Source organism: Rhopilema esculentum, chromosome 16 (assembly GCF_057945365.1).
Source record: "Rhopilema esculentum isolate cy_ngs chromosome 16, ASM5794536v1, whole genome shotgun sequence".
Lineage (NCBI taxonomy): Eukaryota > Metazoa > Cnidaria > Scyphozoa > Rhizostomeae > Rhizostomatidae > Rhopilema > Rhopilema esculentum.
The window spans coordinates 14866992-14892116 of record NC_142830.1 but is presented as its reverse complement, the minus strand read 5'-3'; the positions used below and the strand labels follow the sequence as shown (position 1 = coordinate 14892116).

Below are 25125 nucleotides of genomic sequence, written 5' to 3'. Positions count from 1 at the left end.
ATCTGGATACTGGTCTCTTTTTTAAGTTCCTTCAGTTTTTTCTGCAAGAACTCTTGTATTAACCAGGCACTTTGGGGGAGGGGTTGTATTAACCAGGCACTGTGGAGGGGGGGTTGTATTAACCAGGCACTGTGGGGGGGGGGGTTGTATCAACCAGGCACTGTGGGTGGGGGGGGGTGAGGTACTGGGTGAGGTAAAAAGAGAGTGACCGAATAGTTTTGGGGCCACGCCCTCTAGAACGCCGGAAAACGCCCCTTCTAAAAAGCTAGAAAATGAACAAAAAGAGTTTCTAGTCAAGAAGATATGCTACTACTTAGGATCCGTTAGAGTAAATTAGCCAAAGTTGTGTTAGGCTAACCTTTCCATAAAGTTTCTAACCTATTATTGCCAAAAGTGGGGGGCAATAACCCCTACCAGCCCAATGACTGCGCGGTGCCTGATGTAAACACATGCAGTTGCCGATGAAGAACAGTGATTTGCTGGCTGTTTGAAACATAAAAAGCCAAAGTTTCTTGAAATAGAACATTTTGTTATACGAATTTGGTAACGATTGTCACCCTACACCTTACAATTGTCACCTTATAATTTTTGCATGGTCACCAGATGTTCCAAATTTTCTAGGCATTGCGCAAATCACTCTCCAACATTCAACAACGAAACTAAAAACGCGATAACGAATTTCTACGGCCCCAAAACCTAAAAGTCCTAAGTTGTACCTAATAACCTAAATGTTAATGTAACTCAAAATGTGACGAATGTACTTTGCGGACTAACGCAATGGAACGAACAAAGCGATGTTATAAGGTACAACTTAATCGATTCTTGGTGATGTTCGCGTTGATCCAAAGTACAGAAAACTTATTTCGACCGCACTTTTAATATCAAATGTCTTCCGGATTCCGTCGTTGTTTTTATCTTTATCCAAATTGAATAATTTATAACGATTCACTCTCAAAGAAACAACGAAACCAAAACGATAAAAGCCATAACACCAGGAATGCTACGTTCTATGTCTGAACGGGTTCATTCAATCAAGGCGATCATATCATATCAAATTCAGATTTCAGAGCTTTGGGACCATTAGTTTGAGCAGATCAATATTGACAAACTACATTATCAGTGTCATTTTGCACAAATCTAGGCATATAAAATTACGAATAACAGTTTTTCGGATGATGGTTAATGGAATTCCAAAGAATCAACAAGCCAAATAACATTGCAAGTTAAACAAGGGAAGTTAGCTACGGGGCAAGCCTTTGTTTATATAAAGAGGAGGACAATATACTATTGTTTGAAACAATGGAAAGTAAAAGGGGTTGGCGGGGCAATCGTCCCCTAGTTAAAAGGCACTGTCGATAGTGGCTTGGTATTTGACAGTTCTGTCTTTCAGTCGGTCTTTCTCGCAAATTATAACTTCTTTTAGCGTCTCTCCGATGAATATGAATGATTTGCACTGTACTTGTGGTTGTTATTCTAAAAGCCAATTCTCCTTCTCAAATTCCCATCGTATGTGTAAACAATGCGGCAACCGTAAAAATTCTCTTCGAACCATGGGTGAAATGAAATACTGTATTTGCTGTAATCGAATCTTAATTAATTATTTTGATGAAAAAGCCCGAGTTTAATTGTTAAATAAAAATATAAAGTGGAAATCACAATGAGTTAATAAAATATTGGTAGGAAACCGTTAAATGAGTTTGTGTTGTATTCATCAGATGTAACCGCATTTTGACAGTCAAATTTAAGTATCTACGAAAGGGTTTAACTTTGTGCTGAAATTTTCCTTTTCTAAGACGTCCAATTTCCATCGCTTGCAGACGTATGTACCAATGGGAAATAGTTCTAGAGGCGCTGATAGCCAGATGGTTTCTCCTCCTTCGCATTCGTCTTCAAGCTATTCCAGCATGCAGTCCCCGCAGCCCGGTGAAAAACTAAGCAAAACTAATTTGTACATACGAGGTTTGCCATCTTCAACTACTGACGATGACCTTGTGAATATGTGTAGAATGTGAGTACTCATACTTTTACAATTTTGGTTAAGATTTGATTCTTTTTTTTGTAATCTCCATTGGTTGCTTCTATTGTCTTTTTTTAATATAATCTCTAAAGTAAGGCCGAACCTATGACTGGTACAAAAAGTCGCGAAATATTTCAGACAGTTATAGAACACGAATGAATTTTATCAGTGAAGATGAATACCATGTCAAGCATGAAGATAACCCCAAATTCTTTCATTCAATAAAATTTGTCTCTCAAATCGCCGTTGATTTAAACGCCCTATTTTTAGTCTGTTCCTGTACTCAAATTTGGCAAAAGTGTTCAAGGCTTTTGGCAACAGAGGTGATTTCCAAAATGATAAAAACAAACTAACTGTAATAAAATAGAAAAACAGTGGTATTGTTGGTGCATTTCAAACTTTCATAAAGTAAAGCAATAAATCAATAAATATCGCATTTAAGGCTCATACTTTCTTTTTTGGCAGGTGGATCATCTAAAGTTTCGAAATTTTTGCCAAAACCTATCATTTTCAATTTTCTTTCTTAAGTTCATACTATCATGTTCGTTTACCGGCTTCGATTGGTTTTCTTCATTCATTCATTCATTCATTTATTCATTCTTCAATGATTGTTTATTGTTTCTTTAAAGCTCCTTTGTTCGCAAACTCTTTCATGTTTCTTTAATGCATTGGTTTTTCTTATTTAGGTGCGAAATAGTGTGCTTTTTTTAACTTGAAGTGGGCTTTTTCACCATCGTTTAGATCAATTAAACCGAGCAATTTGTGAAATGCTTCCCAAGTAATTTAAAGACCACAAAAATAGCGCTTTATCTCTGCCAAACCCCGGTTTTTCTCTAAAACAGATACATAGAAACACCTGGCACAATTTCTTCTGCTCTATTTTTGCTAGCATGTGATTAACGCCAGTATGACGCTGTCTTCATCAACTGTGTCCCCGCCCAGTTCAATTCAACATTGTTACTTTATTGTCGTTATCTAAACGTAAATCCAATGTGGTTATCCCTGCCTCGTAGTAGATCCAAGGTGGTTATCCCTGCCTCGTAGCAAATCCAATGTGATTATCCCTGCCTCGTAGTAGATCCAAGGTGGTTATCCCTGCCTCGTTGTAGATCCAAGGTGGTTATCCTTGCCTCGTAGTAGATCCAAGGTGGTTATTCCTGCCTCGTAGCAAATCCAAGGTGGTTATCCCTGCCTCGTAGTAGATCCAAGGAGGTTATCCCTGCCTCGTAGTAGATCCAAGGTGGTTATCCCTGCCTCGTAGTAAATCCAAAGTGGTTATCCCTGCCTCGTAGAAAATCCAAAGTGGTTATCCCTGCCTCGTAGTAAATCCAAAGTGGTTATCCCTGCCTCGTAGCAAATCCAAGGTGGTTATCCCTGCCTCGTAGTAAATCCAAAGTGGTTATCCCTGCCTCGTAGTAAATCCAAAGTGGTTATCCCTGCCTCGTAGTAAATCCAAAGTGGTTATCCCTGCCTCGTAACAAATCCAAGGTGGTTATCCCTGCCTCGTAGCAAATCCGAGGTGGTTATCCCTGCCTCGTAGCAAATCCAAGGTGGTTATCCCTGCCTCGTAGCAAATCCAATGTGGTTATCCCTGCCTCGTAGTAAATCCAAGGTGGTTATCCCTCTTTGTCCCCCCTTGCCCCTCCTATCAAAAGGCAACAGGGGCGGTTAAACCCCCGCGCCCTCCTTTCCGGTATCCCTGCACTATGTTATTTCTACCATGCTTGGCCATGCTTAGCTCACAGCGTTTCATCTTCCTTGCTATATTATTTTAATGGGTTTTCATCTTTTCTAGATACGGTGCTATAATTTCCACCAAGGCAATTTTAGATAAAGATACAAATAAATGTAAAGGTAAGAAAAATTCTGAAAATTTGAAGCAATGATTGAAATAGATAGAGGTTGCCTACCGTTAAAGAGGTTCATGTTATGGTACTGTCATAAAGTGAACCTTTATTATTATTATTATTATGAGTAATGTGCTGAACCTTGCTTTGGTTGCCCTGTGCAACAATTGTTGTGTTATGCTTTGTTATATTAAGAAGGGTGTTATGGAATTTGAGTTAGTTGTGTTTTGGATTCGAATATGAAAGTAAACGAAGTGTCTTCTATGTGAATTGGCCTACGGAATTAAGAGAATATAACAGGTACAATGGTACAGTTGGTACTTCGACGGTAAACCATGTATGTATCTTCCAGCAACTACTACCAGCCTTGTTATCTTTCAATTTCTTTCCTCTCTCTGTGTGCAATTCCATCTTGTCTTTTTGTATAATGTGATTGAATCGTTTAAAAGCCCAATACCCCAAGTTTTCATCTTTCATTTCCAAATGTTCCCAACTCTATTTTTATTTCAGGTTACGGTTTTGTTGATTTTGATAGCCCGATTTCAGCTCAGCGGGCTGTAGCTGCACTTCAGAGTAAAGGAATCCAAGCACAAATGGCGAGGGTGAGTGAGTAGTTGATCCGCTTAACTTCCAGTCTCGTAATTTCATAGAGAATTAACAGATCGTTTTTCTGAGATTGGTTGTAATTTGGGGTTTTTGCAACGAGAGAAGGGAACATATTTGTGCAAATCAGCAAAAAATGTCTGTCGTAAGTGACTACCTTCACTGTACCGAGAATGTGCATTTAGTCAGCTGGATGTAGTTTGTTTTGGGTCGCAAATATGTGAATCAGCAAGGACTTTTAAACATATTGTTTCTGTTGTTGTTGTTGTTGTTGATGTTGTGTCTGTTGCTGTTGTTGTATTCTGCTGCTTATCTTTCGTTGTGCAAAATGTTTGAGTCCAGCCACTTCTTGGTTAGTAAAGATCTCCTCCTAGACAATATCAGAAACTATTGTAGTCCAGAGTTCTAGTCTCAAAATTTCTTGCCAATTACACTAAACGCATTGTACCTAATTTAATACACTTTGGAACGAAATGGTTATCCGCAAAAAACCCACATGTGTACGCCTTGGTAGCATAGGAGTGCCTTGCTTGGTCAGCTTATTTCTTACCACAAGTTAATCACTCAAGTAGCTACCTTCTTGCAAGTATTCTCGTTGCGACGTGTTATTAGGAAACACTCTGTTTATGTTTTTCCCCTGTTTTTTATTTCATTTTGATGATAGTAAATCTGATCGTAGTTATTCGATTCAATCTGAGGATAGTAAATCTATCTTGCTTTCTTGACGAAACATTTGTAAGATTTGCGTTTATGATATCGTCTTAGAGAAAAAATACGAACAATGCAAATGTGAAATCTGTTTGAACTCATTTTTTAGCAACAAGAGCAGGACCCTACAAATTTATATCTCTCAAATTTACCAAAGAATATTGATGAAAGTGTAAGTTGAATTCAATACTTTTTTCTCATTTATTTAACATGAAGAAATGTCATAACATTTGTATCGTAAACTTGCATCAACGAATATATTATTTTCAATGTTAAAATTACACAGGGGCACAAAATACCACAAACTCGTTGCCTTTATTGGCTGATCTAGCAAACCTAGGTTTTGTAAGCGTTAGTGGTCCATGCAATGATAAACAAGCTTTGGAAATAATAACCAGCGTACCAAGCGTATACAAACCTTATGAAACAGCTATTTATGTTTAATTGTATACGAAGAAAATTTGAAAGAAATTTCACAGTGCGCCTCGGCGCCATTTCCCCTTCCTAAACCTTTCATTCGATGGTTTTTAACGATCAGGTTTGAATAACTAAGTTGGGACTAAATCATATAATTTTTCTGTGTAGCAATTACAGCAAATGCTATCGATGTATGGCCGTGTAATATCGACCAGGATATTGAAAGACGGAAATGGTTACAGTAAAGGTGTTGGGTTTGCTAGGTGAGTAGATAAAGATTTCCGTGATAAAGACTGGTAAAGAAAGTAACGCCAGGCTGAAACTGGAGCCAAGTGCTCTTGTACCCAGTAAAACAATGTGCGCCTTTTTAGAAAATGGGCGTACCTCCCTTGACTCCGCATCGCTAACCCCTACGTTTCATGTGCTACAGTCCACGCTCTTTCGATTAACTAGTTTTCTGCTGGTTATTTTCCAGTTGGTTAAGCTATTAGCCTGACTTCCAGACCCCTGACTTAAAGTATCGGTGTAAGTAAGGCTGAGACTCTTAAGCTAAAAATAACTTACTTTGCAGGGCTGTGAAAGTACTTTGCAGGGCTTTTGCTTTTTGAAGTCTAAACCATAAAAGGTGGATAATGTGGCTTTATTTTAGTACTATTTAACTACCTGGACGCATTTAGGATTCAGTTTGGATTTTAATTAAAGATTGTATATGAACAATCAATTGAAACTATTAAAACTTGTCACATGATGTCACACCCAGCCGTGTTTGCGGGACAGCTTTATTGTCATTTTCTGAATTTTTATGACAACTGCGATTATAAACATTACAAAGTTTACCTTTTATTTTAAAATTTGCCAATTATTTAAGTTGACATAAGGTTTCCTTGCAATGTCACACGTCACTTGTTAGCTAGCAACTAAAGTATCGTTTCTGTGGGAACCCTAGTGATCAGGAGCTATTTTAATTGGCTGGTCTGTATCAAATTATTGCCACTGTCTAGCTCGTTATCTTGTGGTTGCTTTCCGAATGTTCTATCCAATCACGCTATGTTCTTATGTAATTACAAAAAGAGAATCACCTGGGTGGCCAGCCTCGAGTACACTTTCTGGGCCTTATGCGCCTTACAAAAATGGCGAATAAGTTTAATAGATATCATAAATCCGGGGGGGGGGGCTATTTGCAAAAATGAATTTTTGAGTGGGGGCTAATTCGAAGGGGGGCCTAATCGAAGGGGCTTATTTCAAAGTGCAAGAGCCATGGCAAAGAGCAAGAAAATTACGGAAATTCTTGTTGACCAATTGAATGGACAAAACATAAACATGAGCATTTTGAGCTTCTAGTTACAGCAACTGATATCATTAAAAGAGTTATAAAGTCCTACGTGAAGATCTAACAAATATTGTAATTTTTTATCATCACAAAAGTCGCTTATTTGCTTTTTGGTCTCCAGTCGAAGGAAGTAATACTGTAAAGCTATTGTCCTGTGGGGGCTTTCTTGAAATAAGATATTATTCTGCAATTATGCTTACCTCGAATAAGCGCCCATGGGGGCTTATTCGAGGGGGGGGCTTATTTGCAAAAATGACTTTTTAGGTGGGGGCTTATTCGAGAGGGGGTGGCTTATTCGGGCGTTTGGGCGGTTTATTCGAGGATTTGCGGTACATGAATATAATTTTTTAATTAACTATAAAAGTAAAAATGCTTTGTTGTTGCGAACTCGTCGTCCTGACAAAATTCGCAAACATTAATTCTATTTTCCTTTTATCTACAGGATGGAAAGCCAAGAAATTTGCGAAAACATAATCGCTAAATTATGCGGACAGAGTTTGCAAGGTAGGGTCTTTTCTTAAAGATGTTCGAATATTTGCGTGTGTTGCATTTTACATGATTAATCTGGAGTGATCTTAGATACACTATCGAAAGAATATAATACTTCGCTCCCACTAGGAATTAGAGAAAAGACGGCGAAGTCTATGGTCCAAGAGCACAGAATTACATCAATATTCATTGTTTTCTCGAAGAGAATACCTTTAGTGAATAATGAATTAATTATTTCCGAAAAGGATACTTTCAATGTTTTTTTAAGCGGATGCAAGTAACCTTGTTTGTAATTGTGAACTTGATGAGCTAAGACAGTTTGTCAATGCCTTTTAGCCGTGCCGAAGTGTTATGTGCGTTTAAATCATTTAATTTTATTTTTATTTTTGGTAATTCAACTCTTTGCGAATGTAGTTTCACTGCAAGTTATTTTGATTTGCGAAGTCTACACCAATAATGGGATTTTAGTTATTTGGAAATCTAAATGTAAATAATTTTAGATTAAGATCCTAAACTTCAGATTTGCAGAGAATAAGAGAGTTATAAATCTGCAGATGGGTGCAGATAGATCTGTGAGATAAACAATAAACAGAGTCAGTGTGAGAAAAACAATATACAGAGTGAAGCCTGATAAAGTGAAAACAAGAAGCTTTCGGATACGCTTCCTTAAGCATGTCAACCTTTTGTTTTTCATTTTGACAAATTTCATCAAAATTCTTGCACACGAGGCTGTTTTTTTAATGAAATGATAGTTATCCTGTTGTCATAAATTGACCAATTTTTTTATTCGGTTCATATTTTTGTAAATGGAAGCTAATTCTCTTTGATTATCAATTTGTTAGGAAGCACAGAACCATTGTTGGTAAAATTTGCAGATGGTGGTCCAAAGAAAAGGCCGCAACATCAAGGTATTTAATGAACTAAATTTCTTTTCGTATTATTCCCGATTGTTTTGGTATCGAAAATTTCTTTTTGGTATTTCTCATTTGTAACATAGTTTTAATTCATCTTTTGTAGAGAAAGTCTGGCGGGATAATGAGGTAAGTTTGTGGAAAAACATTAATTTTTGTTAAAGCATTATAACCACCATTTTTTTAAACATTCAAATATTTTTTTTATTCTCATGCACTTTTCATTTATTTAATGTTAGTTTCGGAATTCATTGCTTTAAAATTTAAGCCCTAACTTTAATGAATATCCCGGTTATCACATATATTTTTTATTTGTTTTATTTATAACAAGGCATATAAATATATTTCAGATGATTTTTTTCGATACTGTTTTGTCCGCTCTGCTTTACGGAGTTTCAATTTTAAATACGCTTTTCATTCTTAAAGTTGAACCAATCAAATTTATAAATTTCACTTAACATCTGAAATTTTATTGAGATTAGCGTATAAGTAATTGACATAAAACCTGACTGGACCAACAATTATCGATCTTGTGTAAAAGTGCTGTGAGTTTAGCCAGTTTTCTTAATTTAAGAAAGTATTTTATTCTAAATATCCAATGTTTATCGACAGAAAACGGAATATCGTATGATGGTTTGCCTGTCTCTTGCTGTTTCTTTGCCGTATAAAGCTTCTGCTTGTACTGGAAATTAGTCTGCAATGATTTTGTGTGTTTGCCCTTTGCTAATCTTGCCTTTCCCTTTTCTTAGGCCGGTGGCTACTTGACTACTTATGATGTGACACATTCTACGTAAGTAACTTTTCAGTATACTCGCAGATGCATTATCCTTGCTTAAGAATGCCAGCCTAATAACATTCAATGCCTTGCAAGCCTTGCATATTCCGGTTCCACGAATCTCAAAGGAATACTTTTAGGTATTAACCTTCCCTTGGTACAATACCTTGAAAATATGATATGAAACAGCCTACACCAATCTAAATTGTCATTTTTTTGATAGGTATCACTTTTCAATGCCTGAAAATAACGACAACCGTTAGAATTTTACGTAGATTTCGGTAAACCAAATCTCTTTCACGTTTAAAACTAAGCAGTTGATTGATTTTGTTCACAGAAGTCCAATCAGTACCCCTGGGAATACGAGAGTGACTGCTGTGATGCCAGGCCAAGGAATGGTATGTGACTTCTCCATTATGCCGAATATTTTATGGATTTTCCTAACTTTTCAGACCTTGCCATTTGACTTTAAAAATTTTCCCTATAGACTGTGATTTCTTAAAAAGTAGTCTTTTTCTAACTTAGAATTTAAATGTTTTCAAGCACATTCGTCAAGTTTAAATGAGAAAACGACCTATTTGGAATTTTCTGGACAAGTTCTAAAACTCTTTAACTAAAAAACTACATGAAAATCAATCCCCCATCTTTTTGTAATGCCTTGCTAGGTTGAAAAATGTTTCACATGGAACATTTTCATTACATAGTATCATACACACACCCTTAATACAAAATGTCGGCAGTACTAAACTTCTGAATTCGAATTAATATCCTAACCCCGGTTTAAGCTATTCACAGCAACCATGTGTGAGCTTCTCCCATTGGCTTCTCCCGACGTGAACTTCCACATTCCGGGCGTGCCTTTTCCAACTAAATACAAATAAACACAGCAATTATTTATAATGTCTTAATTCTTCCCATTTTGCCTTTTAGATTTCATATACTCAAGGATCAAGTGGAAGCCATTATCAGGTAATTATAATATGATGGTTTTTAAATTTCATTTGCGAGTTGTATTAATCATGGCCTTGTTTAATGTTTTGACATCTCCCTCATTTACACAATGCCGATTGCGTTTATTTCATGCATTTCCCCTGTTTGTTTTTAGCAACCAGTGACAGGCGGTGTTGGCTGGGTCCAATCGCAGCCTTATGCTGTTGCCGTGAGTTGTCCTCTTTTATTTTGTCTTTTGATTGTTTGCTGAAGTTGATGCTTCCCGACTTTAAAACTGATCCTTTAGCCAAACAGGCCTCCAAACAGACCTTGATTACAAACACAAGTTATATCCAAGCACTTAGCTTTTGAATTACATTAATCCCATGGGAGACATGAAGTATCTCAAAAGACTATTAATAATCTCTTGAGATTTATTGGTTTTGAAGAGGGCCAAGTAAACTGGCTTGATCATAACATCACTCTAGATTAGGTCCGTAGCTAGCAATTTGCTCAGCTCAGATAACCAACGGGCAATTAATTGATTTTACTTGATTCATTCATTCGTATTTATCCAATCATTTTTATCGCGTTTATTCCCTTTTACGTCATTGTATAAGAGCCATTTGCTAAGGGCCATTTGCTAAAAGAAATTTGCTCAAAGCCATTTGCTAAGAGTCTTTTTCTTAGAGCGGTAAAAAGTGCAAGCGCATCTTAATTTGGTAAACTTTATGTCCTAGACTTACCAAATTAAAGTAAATTATTTTGTATTTAGCTCATAAAGAAATTCGTTGCTTTATCAAATGGCGAACAGTAAAACTGATTCCTAAAATTCAAGCTGATTCAGAAACCAAACAAGTGTCCCATAACCTATTCAGTAGAGCGGCATTTGTATGACACAAGCAACTGGAACTTTGTTAAAGATTCCTGCATTTATTGTTGCTTAAAGTATTTGTTTACATCCCATCTTTCAGGTACCAATGAGCCCAACTTCTGTTGATCCTCCGGCCATAACTCATTTCCAACAAAATGTAATGCCTCATTTAACCAGCCAGATGGCCCAGATGCAACTACCTAGCGGAGGGGTGAGTGTTTTTCTGTTTGCTTTTCGTTTTCTGGTATCTAATGCAGTCGCATGCCACTCAACTTGATATACGGGATAACGGTGCATAAGACAGTTCATTGTTTCTAAATGTTTTGCTTCCTTTTAATTAATTGAACCTAGAAGAATCTGAACTTGAATCAATGATTTTTTGTTCGATTTTGCTGTCAAGTTGGTTGACTGTTAATGAATTGAAATGAAAAATGTTTGCCGGACGGTCGACTAGCACTTGAATGTATTGTTGGTCGTGTTGTGAAGGTACAATTGGTAATTAGGCTGTAAAAAACGAGTGTCTCGTGGTGGAAATTGAAGAAAGTGTTGCTCTATAAAAACCTGCACCCTGATATTGTCATAATTTGAATTGATGCGACCAAAGGGTTGTGCAATTATGTCAAATACACAAAGGCCTTAAAAAGACTAATAATTAAAAAGGGTTTATCCGGTCACGAAGATTCATAGCCAATAGACCAATTCGACTTACGGCCTCATTTTGAAAAAATTTTCAAATTATTTTGTACAAAATTTTTGACCTCAGATTCGGATTGCGAGCAATGATTTTAGTATACTTCAAAGTTTTCATTATGGTATTGCTCACGATATTCATTTTATGACGACAAAAAGATAAAAATTTTATAAGGGATTTGACCGTGATTGGCGACTAGGGGGGTAAAGTTTCCCCCCGAATGATTTTTTGCGGTCAAATCCCTTACAAGTTTTCAAACTTCATTTCTCCGTAAAATCTAAAATACAAGCACAAACAATATGAAAAATTGTATCCGGCCTAAAATTGTGGTGATAAAACCAAATTTGAGCTTTAAAAAGTCGTATAATTAGATTAGGATAAATTTTCAAAAGGAGGCCGTAAGTCGAATTGGTGTATAGAGTTGTCAAGTGATGACGTCACAAAAATCTATTTTTAGAATTTTTGAATTTTTTCCTCATAACCTGAAAGAGCATTATGAAATACCTCTAAATCTGCAAAATCAGTTAAAGGTATTACGAATTGGCTGAGACATGACCAGATGAGCACAAGGTCTGGCCCCATCAAACCTCTGTAATTTGGTCTCGAGCCATACTAGCAGTAATCCGTTTTAAAATTTAAAATGTTAGAGGCGAATTTAAAATCTTCTATTGTCCATAGCTCACCCAATTTTTGACAAATTTAACGGATATTGCATATATGGGAGTATTTTATAGTGTTCTTTCATGTTATGTGGTCAAAATTCGAAAATTCTAAAAATAGTTTTTGTGACGTCACACTTGCTAACTCTATTTTTGTCGCAGAATAAGGCCCAAAAAGCATTTCAGATCTGCTAACTACCTTAAAGCGTATTGGTTTTTGTAATATGCTTTCCAAGATATCCGAATTTTTAGGGATGGACATAAGTTAGGTCAGATGCGGTAGGGGTGCTAAAGTCCACCACTGAAGTATGAGGGGGTACGGGCCCCATTGTCGGTCAATTTTTAATCATATCGCCAAGTTATTGTTTTCTGCTTAAATAGTATTTTTTCTTGGCTAAGAAGATCGGTAATAACATTTAACGACAGCTCCAAAAAAGCCTCCCAAATGCGTGCAATTTCATTTTATATTTTTCTTTTAGCCGTTCTGTACATCCTTCATCAATAGTTATGTTTATCCATAGAGTCAACCCTGGACTGCGCCTTGTAGAATCTCGTTGTCAAGCCGGATTTCCACTTGATTCCCTCTTGTCGCGCGACTGAGCAAACGCATTTATAAGCATGCGCTCTACTTCCTTCTTCGCTACATGAACGTTCGTCTAGTAGCTCAATTTAGTTTTCAACTGAGCGACTGGCCACGTTCACCCATTCGCTGATTCATTGAGTTGCTTTCGCCGAACTTGTACCATGAGGGCGAAACCGGTCTTGAGAAACCCCATTCTTGCCCCTTTTTTTATCTATACTAGCCAATTTTTCCTCCAAGACGATCAAAATTGTCGCCTCCTGAAGCTGCGAAGTATATTTCGATAAAGAAAAATACTTTCGTAATCTAGACTGGCTCTCGCACATTTCATTGGCTGGCTTTGTCTTTCCTGATCCAGACCGCAATTGTCATACGTTGCTTTCAATAATTTTTAGTTATCTAATTCCATTTCGGATATTAGATAAACGCGCCATCATGTGGCCCTATATGAAATAACACGAATAGCTGGAGTAGATTTCATTGTCATTAAGGAGATTCAGCAAAGCAATGGAACGAAGATCCCTGGGATTATGTTCCGAATTAGAACCATGTTCAGCATGTATTACATTTTTCAAATACTGAATGTCCATTTTTGCAAGATTTCGCGATGAAGTAACGACAGTTGATTAACAAATTCCATCTAACTACTAAATGCTGTCAAGCAATTTCGTTTCAATTGATTGCTTTCCTGCATATAAAGAACCTTAAGATCGATAAAAGCAACCAATCTATGCTTACATACACAAGTATTCTGCATGATCAACCTTTTGAAAAGCAATTACTGCTTGCATCAAGGCTGCTGCTCCTCAGGGTCCCATTCTACCCGACCCTCTGCTATCTAACATGACCAAAGACCATATCAAATGAAATTCAGGAATTCGACTGTTTGATTGCTTTAAAGAGTGTATGATTAATCTAATCTATGTGTTTAGACGTATTTCTAAGATTCTTTTGAGCTTATCTCAAGTCACCTGATCCTTACAGTCACAGAGAAATCACATACCTGTGTCATATGACATATTTGCATGTGTGATGAATTGACCATGGAAACTGGTTCGCCGAATTTTGATTCCCATTCTTTCATGCTAACCCGTTAGACTACCCCCAATCCCTCTCCCCCGGTCTCTCCCCCCAATACTACTCATCCAACTTTCTTCATGATTGCTGACTGCAAATACATATCCTGACGAAGCATACCTTCTTTTGTAGTACTTGACTGCGGTTCCAACCGTCGCGGGGTACGCTCCTCAGAGTTCGTGGCATGTCTCCCAACCACAGGCTCCTTCGCATCATGGACAAGTCGAGGTAAACAGTTTTTTTTCATTCTTCTGATTCTAATGCTGATACATAGCTTTATATAAGAATGAAGTTTTTAAAAAATGCAGCTCTAAACTGCTAAAGTTTAAGAATAAATTAAGGAATATAAACAGACTCGACATTCGCCAGAAGTGTGATTTTTGTTTAAATATGATGAATTCTCGCAGATTTCGAACTTCATTATTTGCTTTCTAAAATGCTGATTGAAAACAGATCTGGTTTTCAAAAATATTTGCCCGACTTCATGTGAGTTCTGGGCGAAATTTCCCAATCCATGCAAAAAACCATTTGCGTTCAAATGCAACGGTGTCTATTAAAGATAATTTGAGAAAATGCTTAAGCTCTATATTGAAAACTTCTAGGACTATCGAGGCTCAAAAATTGTTGCAGATTTCAAAGCAGTTTTGCCACTACTCTTCTCCGAGTTGCAATCAGCTTTCCTCTTTGTTGTCGTATTGTGGTGAACTTTCCTTTTGCACTGGGACTCCCGAATTCACATTGGACTCCCAAGTTTAATCTGTTTGCACTGACAACCGAAATTTTGTGAAAAATTAATCAATGTTCAAAAATTATCTCTCCAACTCAAACATTCAAATTTTTTCCACCGATTTTTGTCGCTTTTTCCCCTCTGATCTCGCTTTCTTCTTGACTTGACACTAAAACTTTGAGACATTGTTTACACTGTAACGAAATTCATTTTTTGAGTCTATTTTATACTCAATTAAAGCAGTGTTTATTGCCATAGTATGTTTAAAAGTATTCCCCCGGTTAACCAAGTGTTTATAATACAACGCTTTTCTTTCAGGAGTCTCATTTCATAGTAGGCAGTCCTGAGTCCCATGATGCCTCCTTGTCTCGTATGCACGCAGGGTCATCTCAACAATTACAGCATCCAGGCGAGGCTATCGTCGATGACCAACATCGCGTGGTCTATGCAGCGTATGCAAGGTAGCAATTCAATTCATTCTATCAAAGCGACTTGTCTCTCAGACTTATTTGTAATATCAGCATGGAAGTATTTGATATTTAATAATAAGGGTTGGACAGCAATATGCTATCGCTTTGACGCAGAAATCTCCTAATGATTTTTACTTTTTACTTTGAAAATTTTGCTTGGCTTTCCCTTGTCATTGAAAATTTTGATCTATTCCTTCTATCAGAGTCTTAGACGTTGACTAAGTTTTTCTAAACAAGCTTTTTGAATAAAATAATATAACTATGTCTCTGTTTGATATCAGTTAGGCCCTACCTGCCTTGCCGCATACAGTGTCTTGAGACTCTCAATTCTCATTTCAGGAAATAAGAATTTGAATGTGTTTTTTAAAGGGTAAGATTTTACATTTCTTATTTTCAAACGAACTTTAATGAAGCAACTTTATTGACTTATGCCTGAAGTTTATTGAACTGTTTGTTGTCTTAAAGGGTTTTTTGCAATTAATGTAATTTTGATTATTGCAATCTTCAAAGAGTGCCCGGGACACTCAATGGAGGGGGGGGGGGGTGCGCTAATTGAGTGCGAAGATGACTCAGTTGTTAGAGGCGCTGACTACAAACCCAAGGGCCCTGGCCTCACCAAACGTTCAACCAGAGTGAGAAGAGTCGCCAGCTCTCTGTATTTCCAGGAATGACGAGGTGTGGTCACATCGAGAGGAAGGGCCAGGACACTGCTCGATAAGCATAAACTTCTCAGTTTCCTAAAAACTACCTTCGGATGCTAGATAGAAACAGATAAAATACAATGCAATTCGAAGGTTTCAAGTATGGAATTAGCAAATAGTCGTGTGCTGTAGAATTCTTGATCAGATTAGGGTCAGCATATCATCCAGTTGAGACGGCAACAAAATGCTACTCCGAATCACTTTTTGGCATACTTTTTATGAAACTCCTGATTCCTAAAACGTATTGAATTATATTATTTGATGGAAGCCAATTGCTACCTCTCTTTTCGAGTCGAAAATCGGCTTTCTTATCATGTTATGTTGTCTTTAAACGATAGCCTGATAGTGACATTTGTTCTCTTAATTTCAGTGATGGGTGAAGTTCATGTTTTGTTCTTTGTGCTAAATGCATGGATTCCTATGATCACAAGGGTATGGAAATCTAGTGAAAGAGAAATGTTTTTAAAACTAAAAATCTATTGAGTGGATTTTCAAAGAAAACTATCTTTTCGGAAGTAGATAGCAGACAAGATGTTTTTAAAATCCATTCGGTTTAACAAAGCGGTCAAATTTTAACTTCGAAATATTTTTTCATGTTGATTTGAGAATAAATTCATTTGATTTTAAACGTTAGTATTTGAAGTAATTGTCGAAAATTGTACTTAGAATTGTAGACAAATGTTTTTATTATGTTCGGCAAAATGTTGTTGAAATAATGCCGTTTAAAGCAGTAAAATGTTCCATCTGAATTCCTACTTGATTTCTTCAGACTAAAGAAATTAGTTGATTATTTCGTCAGTTTAATGGTAATTTGTTTTTTCGATAGTTTCTCTAACTAAGATGACCTGTTTTAGCTTGGACATTGGTTTATTGACATTTTTTAAATAGATATGTTTTTTTGTTTTTAGCTTAGCTTTTTCTTTTAATAAGAATTTGCAGCTTTTTAGGGTAAAACCAAGACTACTTCGTTAGATTAGATTATAAAATATTTTTTCTGTTGACTTTTATTCAGAAATTGGAGACTTATTTTTACTTGTCTAAAGCTTTTTACGTATAGCTTTATCTTTGAATAACACAAAGTTCAGTGAGATTTGGTAACAAATCATCATATGATTTCCTCCATTTTTGTTTTTTCCAATCCACGTTATTTATCATTCTCTCTGCTAATGTCCTGTCAGGGTTTTTGTTAATCATGTCCTTATATGCATTTTCCTTGTATAGTTTTATAGCCCTGAAATCCTGTGAAGTCCTCAAAGTTTAAGTATTGCATGGAATACCGAATTTACTTACTATGAGTAAACCTGGTAGAGTATGTAACGGTGGATTTCATTGACTAAACCATAATTTCTCCTGTTAATATCAACCCTAAGCACTGTTTCTGTATGTGGTTTTGGCCTATAAGTTGGATGGCCTATAAATTGGACGGCCTATTTATAAAACCAATGCAATTGCAACTGTTTGTGACGAAGTATATAGATTTGCAGCGTTTATTTATCTGTCAAGACCAGTTGTATATGGGAAAATTTGGTAGTTCTTTTAAGGAACTGACTCACGACTTGTTAGTTTATTTTTAACAAAAAATCGTTTTTATGATGCAGCCCTTTCAATGGATATTCACACAGCACATGTATGTTTTTGGATGTGGCTCAAATTTGCTTTCATGCTACAAATTAAAGATTTCGGTTAAACAACTGTTTCAAAGACCAGATTTTGCAAGCATTGCTCACTTTACAACGCTGGCGTAATTTCTCACAGCTATCAAAACTGATGAACATTTCTCAGGTTTATATTTTTATAGTAAGCTAACGCCGCCCATCACAATAACACACATGTGCCTTAAATAAAAGCATGGATATAATTGGGCATCAAGTCTTTCATAAGATGAATCGTTTTTCTCAAACAAATATTACAACCATTCTAGGGAGGATTTGGGGTATCTAAAATCAATCCATAAAACGGCTCTACAAGCCAGCAGTTCTAGAAATCTTTCCAGTATAGAAGCAGATCCATTCTTCTGGTGGACTTGGTGCTCCTAGGGGGAAAAAGCAAGTAGCTTTCACCACAATATTGTTTTGCCGTATGCAGATTGCCAAATATTATCAATGGATTGGGTTTTAAAAAACAGCAGTTTCCTAAATATCACCGAATGAAAGTTTCTTGCTTTTTCTCTGATACACATATACAGCAATAGTATTTAAAATTCTTGCCTGTTAATTATAATTTGAGCAGATTGTTCTGCGCGCTCGATGTTTTCTACCAAAAGCCAATTCACATTAAGAGGTCATCCAACACACCAATTATCTTCAATCTTTGTCAAAAGGTGATATTTTAAAAGTTGCTTTTCAACTGCAAATATACTATTTAGAAACAATAACTTGAATAGTACCTTCCCGTTTAATGTATCCTGGTTGAGGATGAACTTTTAAAAGTGAAGACGGCTTAAACTACAAAGGTTTTTGCCCATGTTGGGCTTAGAATGTTATGCTCCACAACTTATTACTTTTCTCGATATTTTTTTTCAAAATCTTTAAATGAATTTGCATTTTATGCTTAAGTTGTAACCAGCCCAGAAATAATTTACTGCCTGAAACATTATTTCTAACCCATGAAATTATAGCAGAGCAACTTGTCCTTAACATTTCTAAGAGAGTTCCATCCGAATACCTTCTGTTAGATTTCCTGTATTGTTTTTGCCAGGAAACGTTTGGCTTTTAGGTAACCCACCCCACTCTCCGTTGAGATTTGTTTGTCTGGAAAATAGTTTAATCAACCAGAACTTTTCCTGGAAAAAAGTTCTTAATTTATTATTCAGTTGCTTGAGAAAGTATAACATTATTCAGCGCAATTTTTTCCCGGTTACAGAATAATTTTTCTAACGTCTCATTTTAATCACCTTGTACCATATAGCAACGCAGCATACACTGCTTTGATTTTTTGAAATTATTTCATAAGATTTGTAGATGGCAAATGCAAATTCATCACAGGGAGATAGCCTATAGGTGCCAATTTCAAAGGAGTTTTCTGTTTTCAGCCAATTTACCTTTTTTGTTTCATAGAAGTAGTCTTTAGCTAGGTTTTAGGAAATTTGCTTATTTGTGTCCGGTGCATTTGTTTGTTTCTTTTGATTTTTGTGTATTTTAAGTAGCGATAGCTTTATCGATTTTAGTAGATTATTATTAGATTGTTTTTTGGAAATTGTCGTTTTGTTTCTCTGTCTTTTCCACTTTAAAGTCATCTGTTGTTTGTCCACGGAAACTCGCCTGCTTACTAAGGAACTAAACAATCGTTTGCTAACAGTAGGCAAGGTGAATGGTCTTTCATCCTACGGAAATATCCCAGCAAGGGAAATTTTTTCATCTGATTATTTCTAAAAGAGTCTAAAGGGTCCAACCTCGTTTTATCATATTTTGCAATTGATCATATTTTTCAGTATCCACAATCAATCAAGGTTGTTTGCCCATAAATCCTACATCAATTAATTTTCATAAATACAATATAACTTAATTTAAACATAATCACATTTCTAGTTTCTAGCTTAGTTAAACAGAGCTGAGAATAAGCATCTGAAAATTCACCTGAAGAAGAACCACCCAAATTCAAACGACGATAGACGCAAATAACTGCAATTTTTGGCGTGGCAGAAGAAATCAATATAGAAAAGCAAATATTTGTCACGAAGAAAAATTTAAATTGCATTTTCAATCACGGTGTCTCTAAGAGTTTCAGATATTACATTCATAGCAAATTTTTAAGCCTTAAATTCATGTGTAACTTCTTACAGAAATAAATATCTTACAGATTTAGAATTTCAATAAAAAAACTAAAAAGTAGAATGCAGCTTAAATATCTTCATCGTGCAAAATTGAAGGGGTCTTTCTCAATGCAAGGCGAAAAAGTATGTTTATCAGTCGTAATCACAGGTCTTAGGGTCCAACAGACAAGTTTTAACAGCAACAAGCAACAAGTTTTAAGATATTTTTCACGTTTGTATGATAGCAAAGGATATATCAGAAATGAAAAATGTCATTGTTGACTCTACTTCAAGAAATATTTTGCGAATTGAGGTAAATGTTTCCGATAAAATACATTCCCCCCCTGCTGTAGCTAGTGCCTGCCATCCAGTAATTCCATAAATGCTGTAGCTGTGATTCTATAGAGGCTCGGCCGCGTGCTTGGAGAGGCATCGTTAAATCGGCAGTGCTTGCATTGGAATGGCAGCAGAGGCTGGTATGGAGCGGTTCATACCACGCCCGTTACCTGGCAATGTCAATTGGGCCAAGTGGAGCTTGCTGGAGCGACCTGCAGTAGAAAGAAAGTGCATTGGAATGGCAGCAGAGGCTGGTATGGAGCGGTTCATACCACGCCCGTTACCTGGCAATGTCAATTGGGCCAAGTGGAGCTTGCTGGAGCGACCTGCAGTAGAAAGAAAGTTCAAATGACATACACTCTTTTTCTTTTATAAGAACAATTTTATAAGAACACGAGCCTCAAAATGGGTCAAAATTTAAGAACAAATTAAGAACAAGCTGAGGCTGAGCTACTGTAAAATGAAATTTTGAGCAACGTTTTATCTCAGAAACGAGGATTTTTAGCTATGTGTGGGTGCTTTTTCGGTGAATATTAAAACATGGCGGCAAATTAAGTTTGTCTCTACGCACTTTGTTGGCAAAAGAGGCCTGAACACCTCCCCAAAACGAAAAGCTAGAAATCGCACTGCTTATACCCTCTTAATTTAAGAACAAATTAAGAACAATCCAGCCTCAGATTTTCGGAAATATTAAGAACAATCAGCCTGAACTCAAATTTACTGGTTCTTATAAAAAAAAGAGTGTACAAGAAGAGAGAGCTTTTTTTCTCATTTGCCACGCTTTGGGAAAAGCGAAACGCAACTCGAGACACGATACACAGCCAAATTGTAGAATGGCCATCAACTGGCATATTTGAAATCTATTCTTAATGTTTTGTAAATTATTATCGGAATCCTATCTAAATGATGCCCTATAGTAGATATTCACCTAGAACTTTAATTCAATTGTAATTTATCAACAAATATTGATGCAGTTTGTTTCGCACAGGGTTTGCGCTTGGGTTTACAAACAAGTGGCTATGGAAAACAGATTTCTCTTCGTGAAAACAACTCAAGTGAAATCATTTAAATCCATTCATAATGCACTTAGATCTTGTATCTACCATGTTTTTTCAAGACTGTCAGCCTGCGCCAAACCCCAATGCAACGATAAAAAAGTTAGAAAAGGCAACGATCAAAGGCTATAGTTGTGGTGCCTCGATCTTCTGACCAAAGAAAAGTTGCCTTGGAATTTCACGGGCGCATGCTTACCTTGAATTCTGTGGTATCTCATAATATCCGGACTCCAGAAGTACTCCTTCAATCAGCGACTTGAAATAAATAAAGAACTTGTTAATATAAAGAAACTATATTCCCTGATTTAACATCTTCAAACGCAGGGATTCGTTAATACAATAATTGAGGATTTCGTGAAAAACAACGTAACGATCAAGGGAGAAAGCAAAAAGTCAAAGAAACGGCTTAAAACAGTTACAAAATTTTGGAAAAATCTAGGTAGCGTTAATCCCATCAGAAACCTTTTTCCCACTCCCCTCGGTAAGCCCCAATTGTCCAATTGTCTTTACTTGATTTTCGAACGAAGATCGTTTTAATTTTGTGCAATTCCAAAGGCTAGACATAATATATCAAACATCACGCTCGTAATACGGTGTAAAGTGTAAAAGATTCTTGTAATTTCAACCATAAAGAAGTAAAGGATACTCTAATCTTCTAATTAAAACGTTTCAAAGAGCAAAGAACAACAAATTAGGACAAATATTTTAACACAATTTTCAGAGACGTCAAAATTGATATAAATTAAGTTGAATAATGATATTTTCATTTCTGAAACAAAAGTATAATATCAAAAAATGATTCAAATGTCAAAAATGTTCTGACTAGCGTACGCAATACTCTTATCGATAAAGACTGGTAATTTAATTAATTTAATGAAGAGATTTTTGCGATTTCAAAGAGATAAGAAAAATATTTAATAGAGTACTTAAGATGCCACGTCATTACAGAATTGAATACTACAGTTGCAGGAGAAGAATTGAATTTACATCTGTTTCCCAAAATATCTGAGCAAACATTATAAATTACAAACGCAACATTGCCTACTCGTAGCTCACTGTAAAGCGTTTCACTCTAGCTTGAATAAAAAAACCATATGCATAATAATTTTCTAAGTTTAATATAGAAATTTTGCTTCAAACTGCTTCTTTCTCAACAAAATTGAAAAGAGGTTGACCTGAGTAAAAGGAAATGTTCTTGAAGAAAGCTTCCGGCTCTTGTAAACGAAATCTTTTTAGTTAGATGAAGCAAAATCTGATATCACAATAAAAGCAGCAATATTATGTGATGTGAATATAAAGTAGAGGCGAAGGTAGACACAAAGTGAGTTTCCCTTACTTGTAAATGCTCATAAGAGATTCCACCTTCGTTAAAAACCTCTGAATCTGGAAAAAGCAAAGGAAAATCAACTGAGATAAAGCAAAAATAGATTAAAGAAAAACATGGAGCTTATAAATATCGTTTCCTGGTAGTAGGTTTATACCATCTCGCCGAAAGATGATATGTTGAATAGGAACTGGAAATTGAAAAGGTAAAATATACAAGGTAAAAGATGGTTTGAGGCCCTGAGTAGTAGAAGTCTGTTTTGTTGCTAATGAAGTTACGAAATCCAACACCTAAAAACGATAGGGCCAAGTCAAATTAACGTGTAAGTTTCTACTTTAAAAAAAGAAAATGTTTTGCTATTTTTGTTGATAGAAAACGGTTACAATCAGAACGATAATGCCAAGGCTAGTCTCCTTTTTTCCAGTTTAAAATTGACATCTCTTTTAAATACTCATTTGATAGATTGTTCACTATATACCTTGATACATACCTGAGGAGGCATCCAGTGTAGATGCTGATCGCGTTATTTCTTTCAAGCCAGGAACAAGATCTAGATCCAGCAGCTCCTTAGAGCCTTCCAAAATCTAGGAAAATAAAATCAAAGAAGGATGGCATCATACCAAAAAAAGTTATGAAATTACAACGATATTACAAAGCAAAGTGTACAAGCCTCGGTTACAATTGAATACAGAATTGAATACACGTAGCATATATACCAGCCTCGGCTTCAATTCTCACGTAGCATATATACCAGCCTCGGCTTCAATTATCAGGTAGCATAATTACCAGCCTCGGCTTAAATTCTTACGTAGTATATTCATATTTACCAGCCTTGGCTCCCAATTTCAAGAAGCAGATACACTAGTCTTTGCTCTAGTGCACAAACGCGCACAAACTGGCGCCTGGATTTTTCATAAAAAAAATAATAGCATTAAAATAGCGCTAAGATGGAAAGAGGGCTCACTTTCTTGATTTCATTTTTCAAGTCGGTCGAGTTGCTCTGAGGCGAAAAAAGCGACCTTTTAAATTGCTCTATAACTCTTCTCTGCGGATTTGGTGTCAGTGGTGGTGGAAGCTGAAATGAAAATATAAGCGTGATTTCTTTAAGAAGAAAAGGAGAAAGAAAGGAGTACAAGAGGATAATGCAAGAAAAAGCCTGGCTGATGGCAAAAAACTGGCTTTAGTTATTCAACTTTATACTATCTGTGAAATATCAGTGACAATGAAATACCGAACTTGAAAGAAAGAATGGTCAAATATATCTGCAATATAAACACTAAAGAATTGAAGTTGAGTTATTAAAAGGTTCTTCATTGAGCTGGTAAGTTAAAGTCAAAGTCACAGAGAGCACCTCTAAAGCTTGGATTTCACTATGAGTTTAAAGGTATCCCTATGCTCTGAGATGGATCAGAAATTATCTCAAAATGGAAACGCGTGTGAAAACAATTATCTCATGAAACTCCCGTTAACTCACGTTATCTCATGAGCTTGAAAACAATTTTTTTATTTCAAACTTAAGCGTTTACTTGAGATAACATCTAATCAAAAGCGTGGGAAAGGAATATGTCCCCACAGGCAACCAATTTGCAGTGAGCGGTATGTTAGATATTGAAAAAAAACCTTCATATTTTTCCCATGAAAAAGAGATAACCGAAATAAAGAACAAAATGATATCACTTCTATACAGAATTAAAAACTATTTACAGAAGAAGTTAAACAATTTCCACTTTTATGTGATAAAGCATAAATAGGTTGCAAGATTTACGACGCAAATGAACGATTTTTGTACAAAAAAATCTCTGCACAGATCTTCAATTCTATCGAATATATATCTGCATTCTACGTCATCTTAGAGAGATCCATGTGGCACTTCTAAAATACCAGCAATATTTGCAAGGCTCAAATGAATGTAATCTTTGGTATTTCCACAATTACCTTTATTTCAAGTGGATTGTTTACGAGCAGTTGAACAAAAAAAGCCAAAAAAGATTTAAACTAAGTGTGTTTTAATGTGGCTTTCTTTTGTTCCCGGTCAGTTATCTGAACCACTTTAATAAGATGCAAGATAAAAACCGATGATGTCCGTGAGAAAATCAACAATACAAAATTCGGCATTGAATCAGAAAATCAACATTGCTGAACTCTGCTCAAGAAGAACTGATTGATGTATTTTGAGATCTGTGTCTGGAAACCCCTTTTTGCCAGACTGCCTTTACTAGATGAGCTTGTTGGCAATGTAGAGTTCTATGCAAGATATTTCATAGAAGCTCATTATGAAATGAGAAGACTGAGACTGTAACTTCGAATATAGCAAAAGAAGATACAGCAGAACTAAACAATATTTTTAAAATTTTTTAACATACGTAAATAATGGCAAAACTATGGAAATATTAAGTTACCTGTGTGATGTATACGATTTTGTGCAATTGATTTAAAAACTGTAAAATAGGGTCGTTTATTTGACGAACTTTCCGTGGAGAAATGCTGAGTGTAGCAGTGGCAGAATCTACAAAAGAAATTAACAATCAGCTAGTCGTAGCAAATTTGATACCAAGTTATAAGCTTTTTTTCATTAAGGTTTCATAGCCCAGTGTCTTCCCATAAGACTTGTTACCTCTTCCATCTTCCTCAAAAGTATGACGTATCCAAAACTCTTACATAAGGAAATGAAAGTATGCATGCATATGGGCTTGTCGAACTTGAAATCGACATACACAAAACTAAGTTAGGCCCCATCCACACAAGTATACGGAAATTTTTGAACTCGCAAACGTCTTTGCAGATTTAAATCATTTTGCCTCCATGCATTGGGTTGTCAAATCGAATTCGGCCATCCAAACGCACCCAACTTCA

The 25125-nt window shown here is 36.1% G+C and overlaps 2 protein-coding genes across 4 annotated transcripts in view; one reads left to right on the top strand and one right to left on the bottom strand.

Moving 5' to 3' along the window:
* The window catches only part of LOC148958381 (RNA-binding motif, single-stranded-interacting protein 2-like), a 30279-nt gene extending 11278 nt beyond the window's left edge, over positions 1-19001 (top strand). For 2 of the 3 annotated variants that reach the window (XM_089113230.1, XM_089113228.1), the window contains exons 5-21: positions 1794-2008; positions 3813-3871; positions 4375-4466; positions 5285-5347; positions 5761-5855; positions 7365-7426; positions 8254-8319; positions 8429-8451; positions 9072-9112; positions 9435-9495; positions 10028-10066; positions 10203-10256; positions 11002-11112; positions 14041-14136; positions 14954-15096; positions 15445-15475; positions 16177-19001. In XM_089113230.1, the coding sequence (XP_088969356.1) occupies positions 1794-2008; positions 3813-3871; positions 4375-4466; positions 5285-5347; positions 5761-5855; positions 7365-7426; positions 8254-8319; positions 8429-8451; positions 9072-9112; positions 9435-9495; positions 10028-10066; positions 10203-10256; positions 11002-11112; positions 14041-14136; positions 14954-15096; positions 15445-15451 (1227 nt within the window). In that variant the 3' untranslated portion in view covers positions 15452-15475; positions 16177-19001. The remainder of the gene's footprint in view (positions 1-1793; positions 2009-3812; positions 3872-4374; positions 4467-5284; positions 5348-5760; positions 5856-7364; positions 7427-8253; positions 8320-8428; positions 8452-9071; positions 9113-9434; positions 9496-10027; positions 10067-10202; positions 10257-11001; positions 11113-14040; positions 14137-14953; positions 15097-15444; positions 15476-16176) is intronic. The other variant, XM_089113229.1, reaches the window with a different exon arrangement.
* LOC148958380 (serine/threonine-protein kinase Nek10-like) overlaps positions 18682-25125 on the bottom strand; it is a 32263-nt gene continuing 25819 nt past the window's right edge. Inside the window, exons 35-40 of the mRNA XM_089113226.1 lie at positions 24672-24778; positions 23237-23347; positions 22763-22856; positions 22285-22331; positions 21145-21203; positions 18682-20219 (exon numbers count right to left, since the gene is read on the bottom strand). Coding sequence (XP_088969352.1) covers positions 20174-20219; positions 21145-21203; positions 22285-22331; positions 22763-22856; positions 23237-23347; positions 24672-24778 — 464 coding nt within the window. The 3' untranslated portion in view covers positions 18682-20173. The remainder of the gene's footprint in view (positions 20220-21144; positions 21204-22284; positions 22332-22762; positions 22857-23236; positions 23348-24671; positions 24779-25125) is intronic.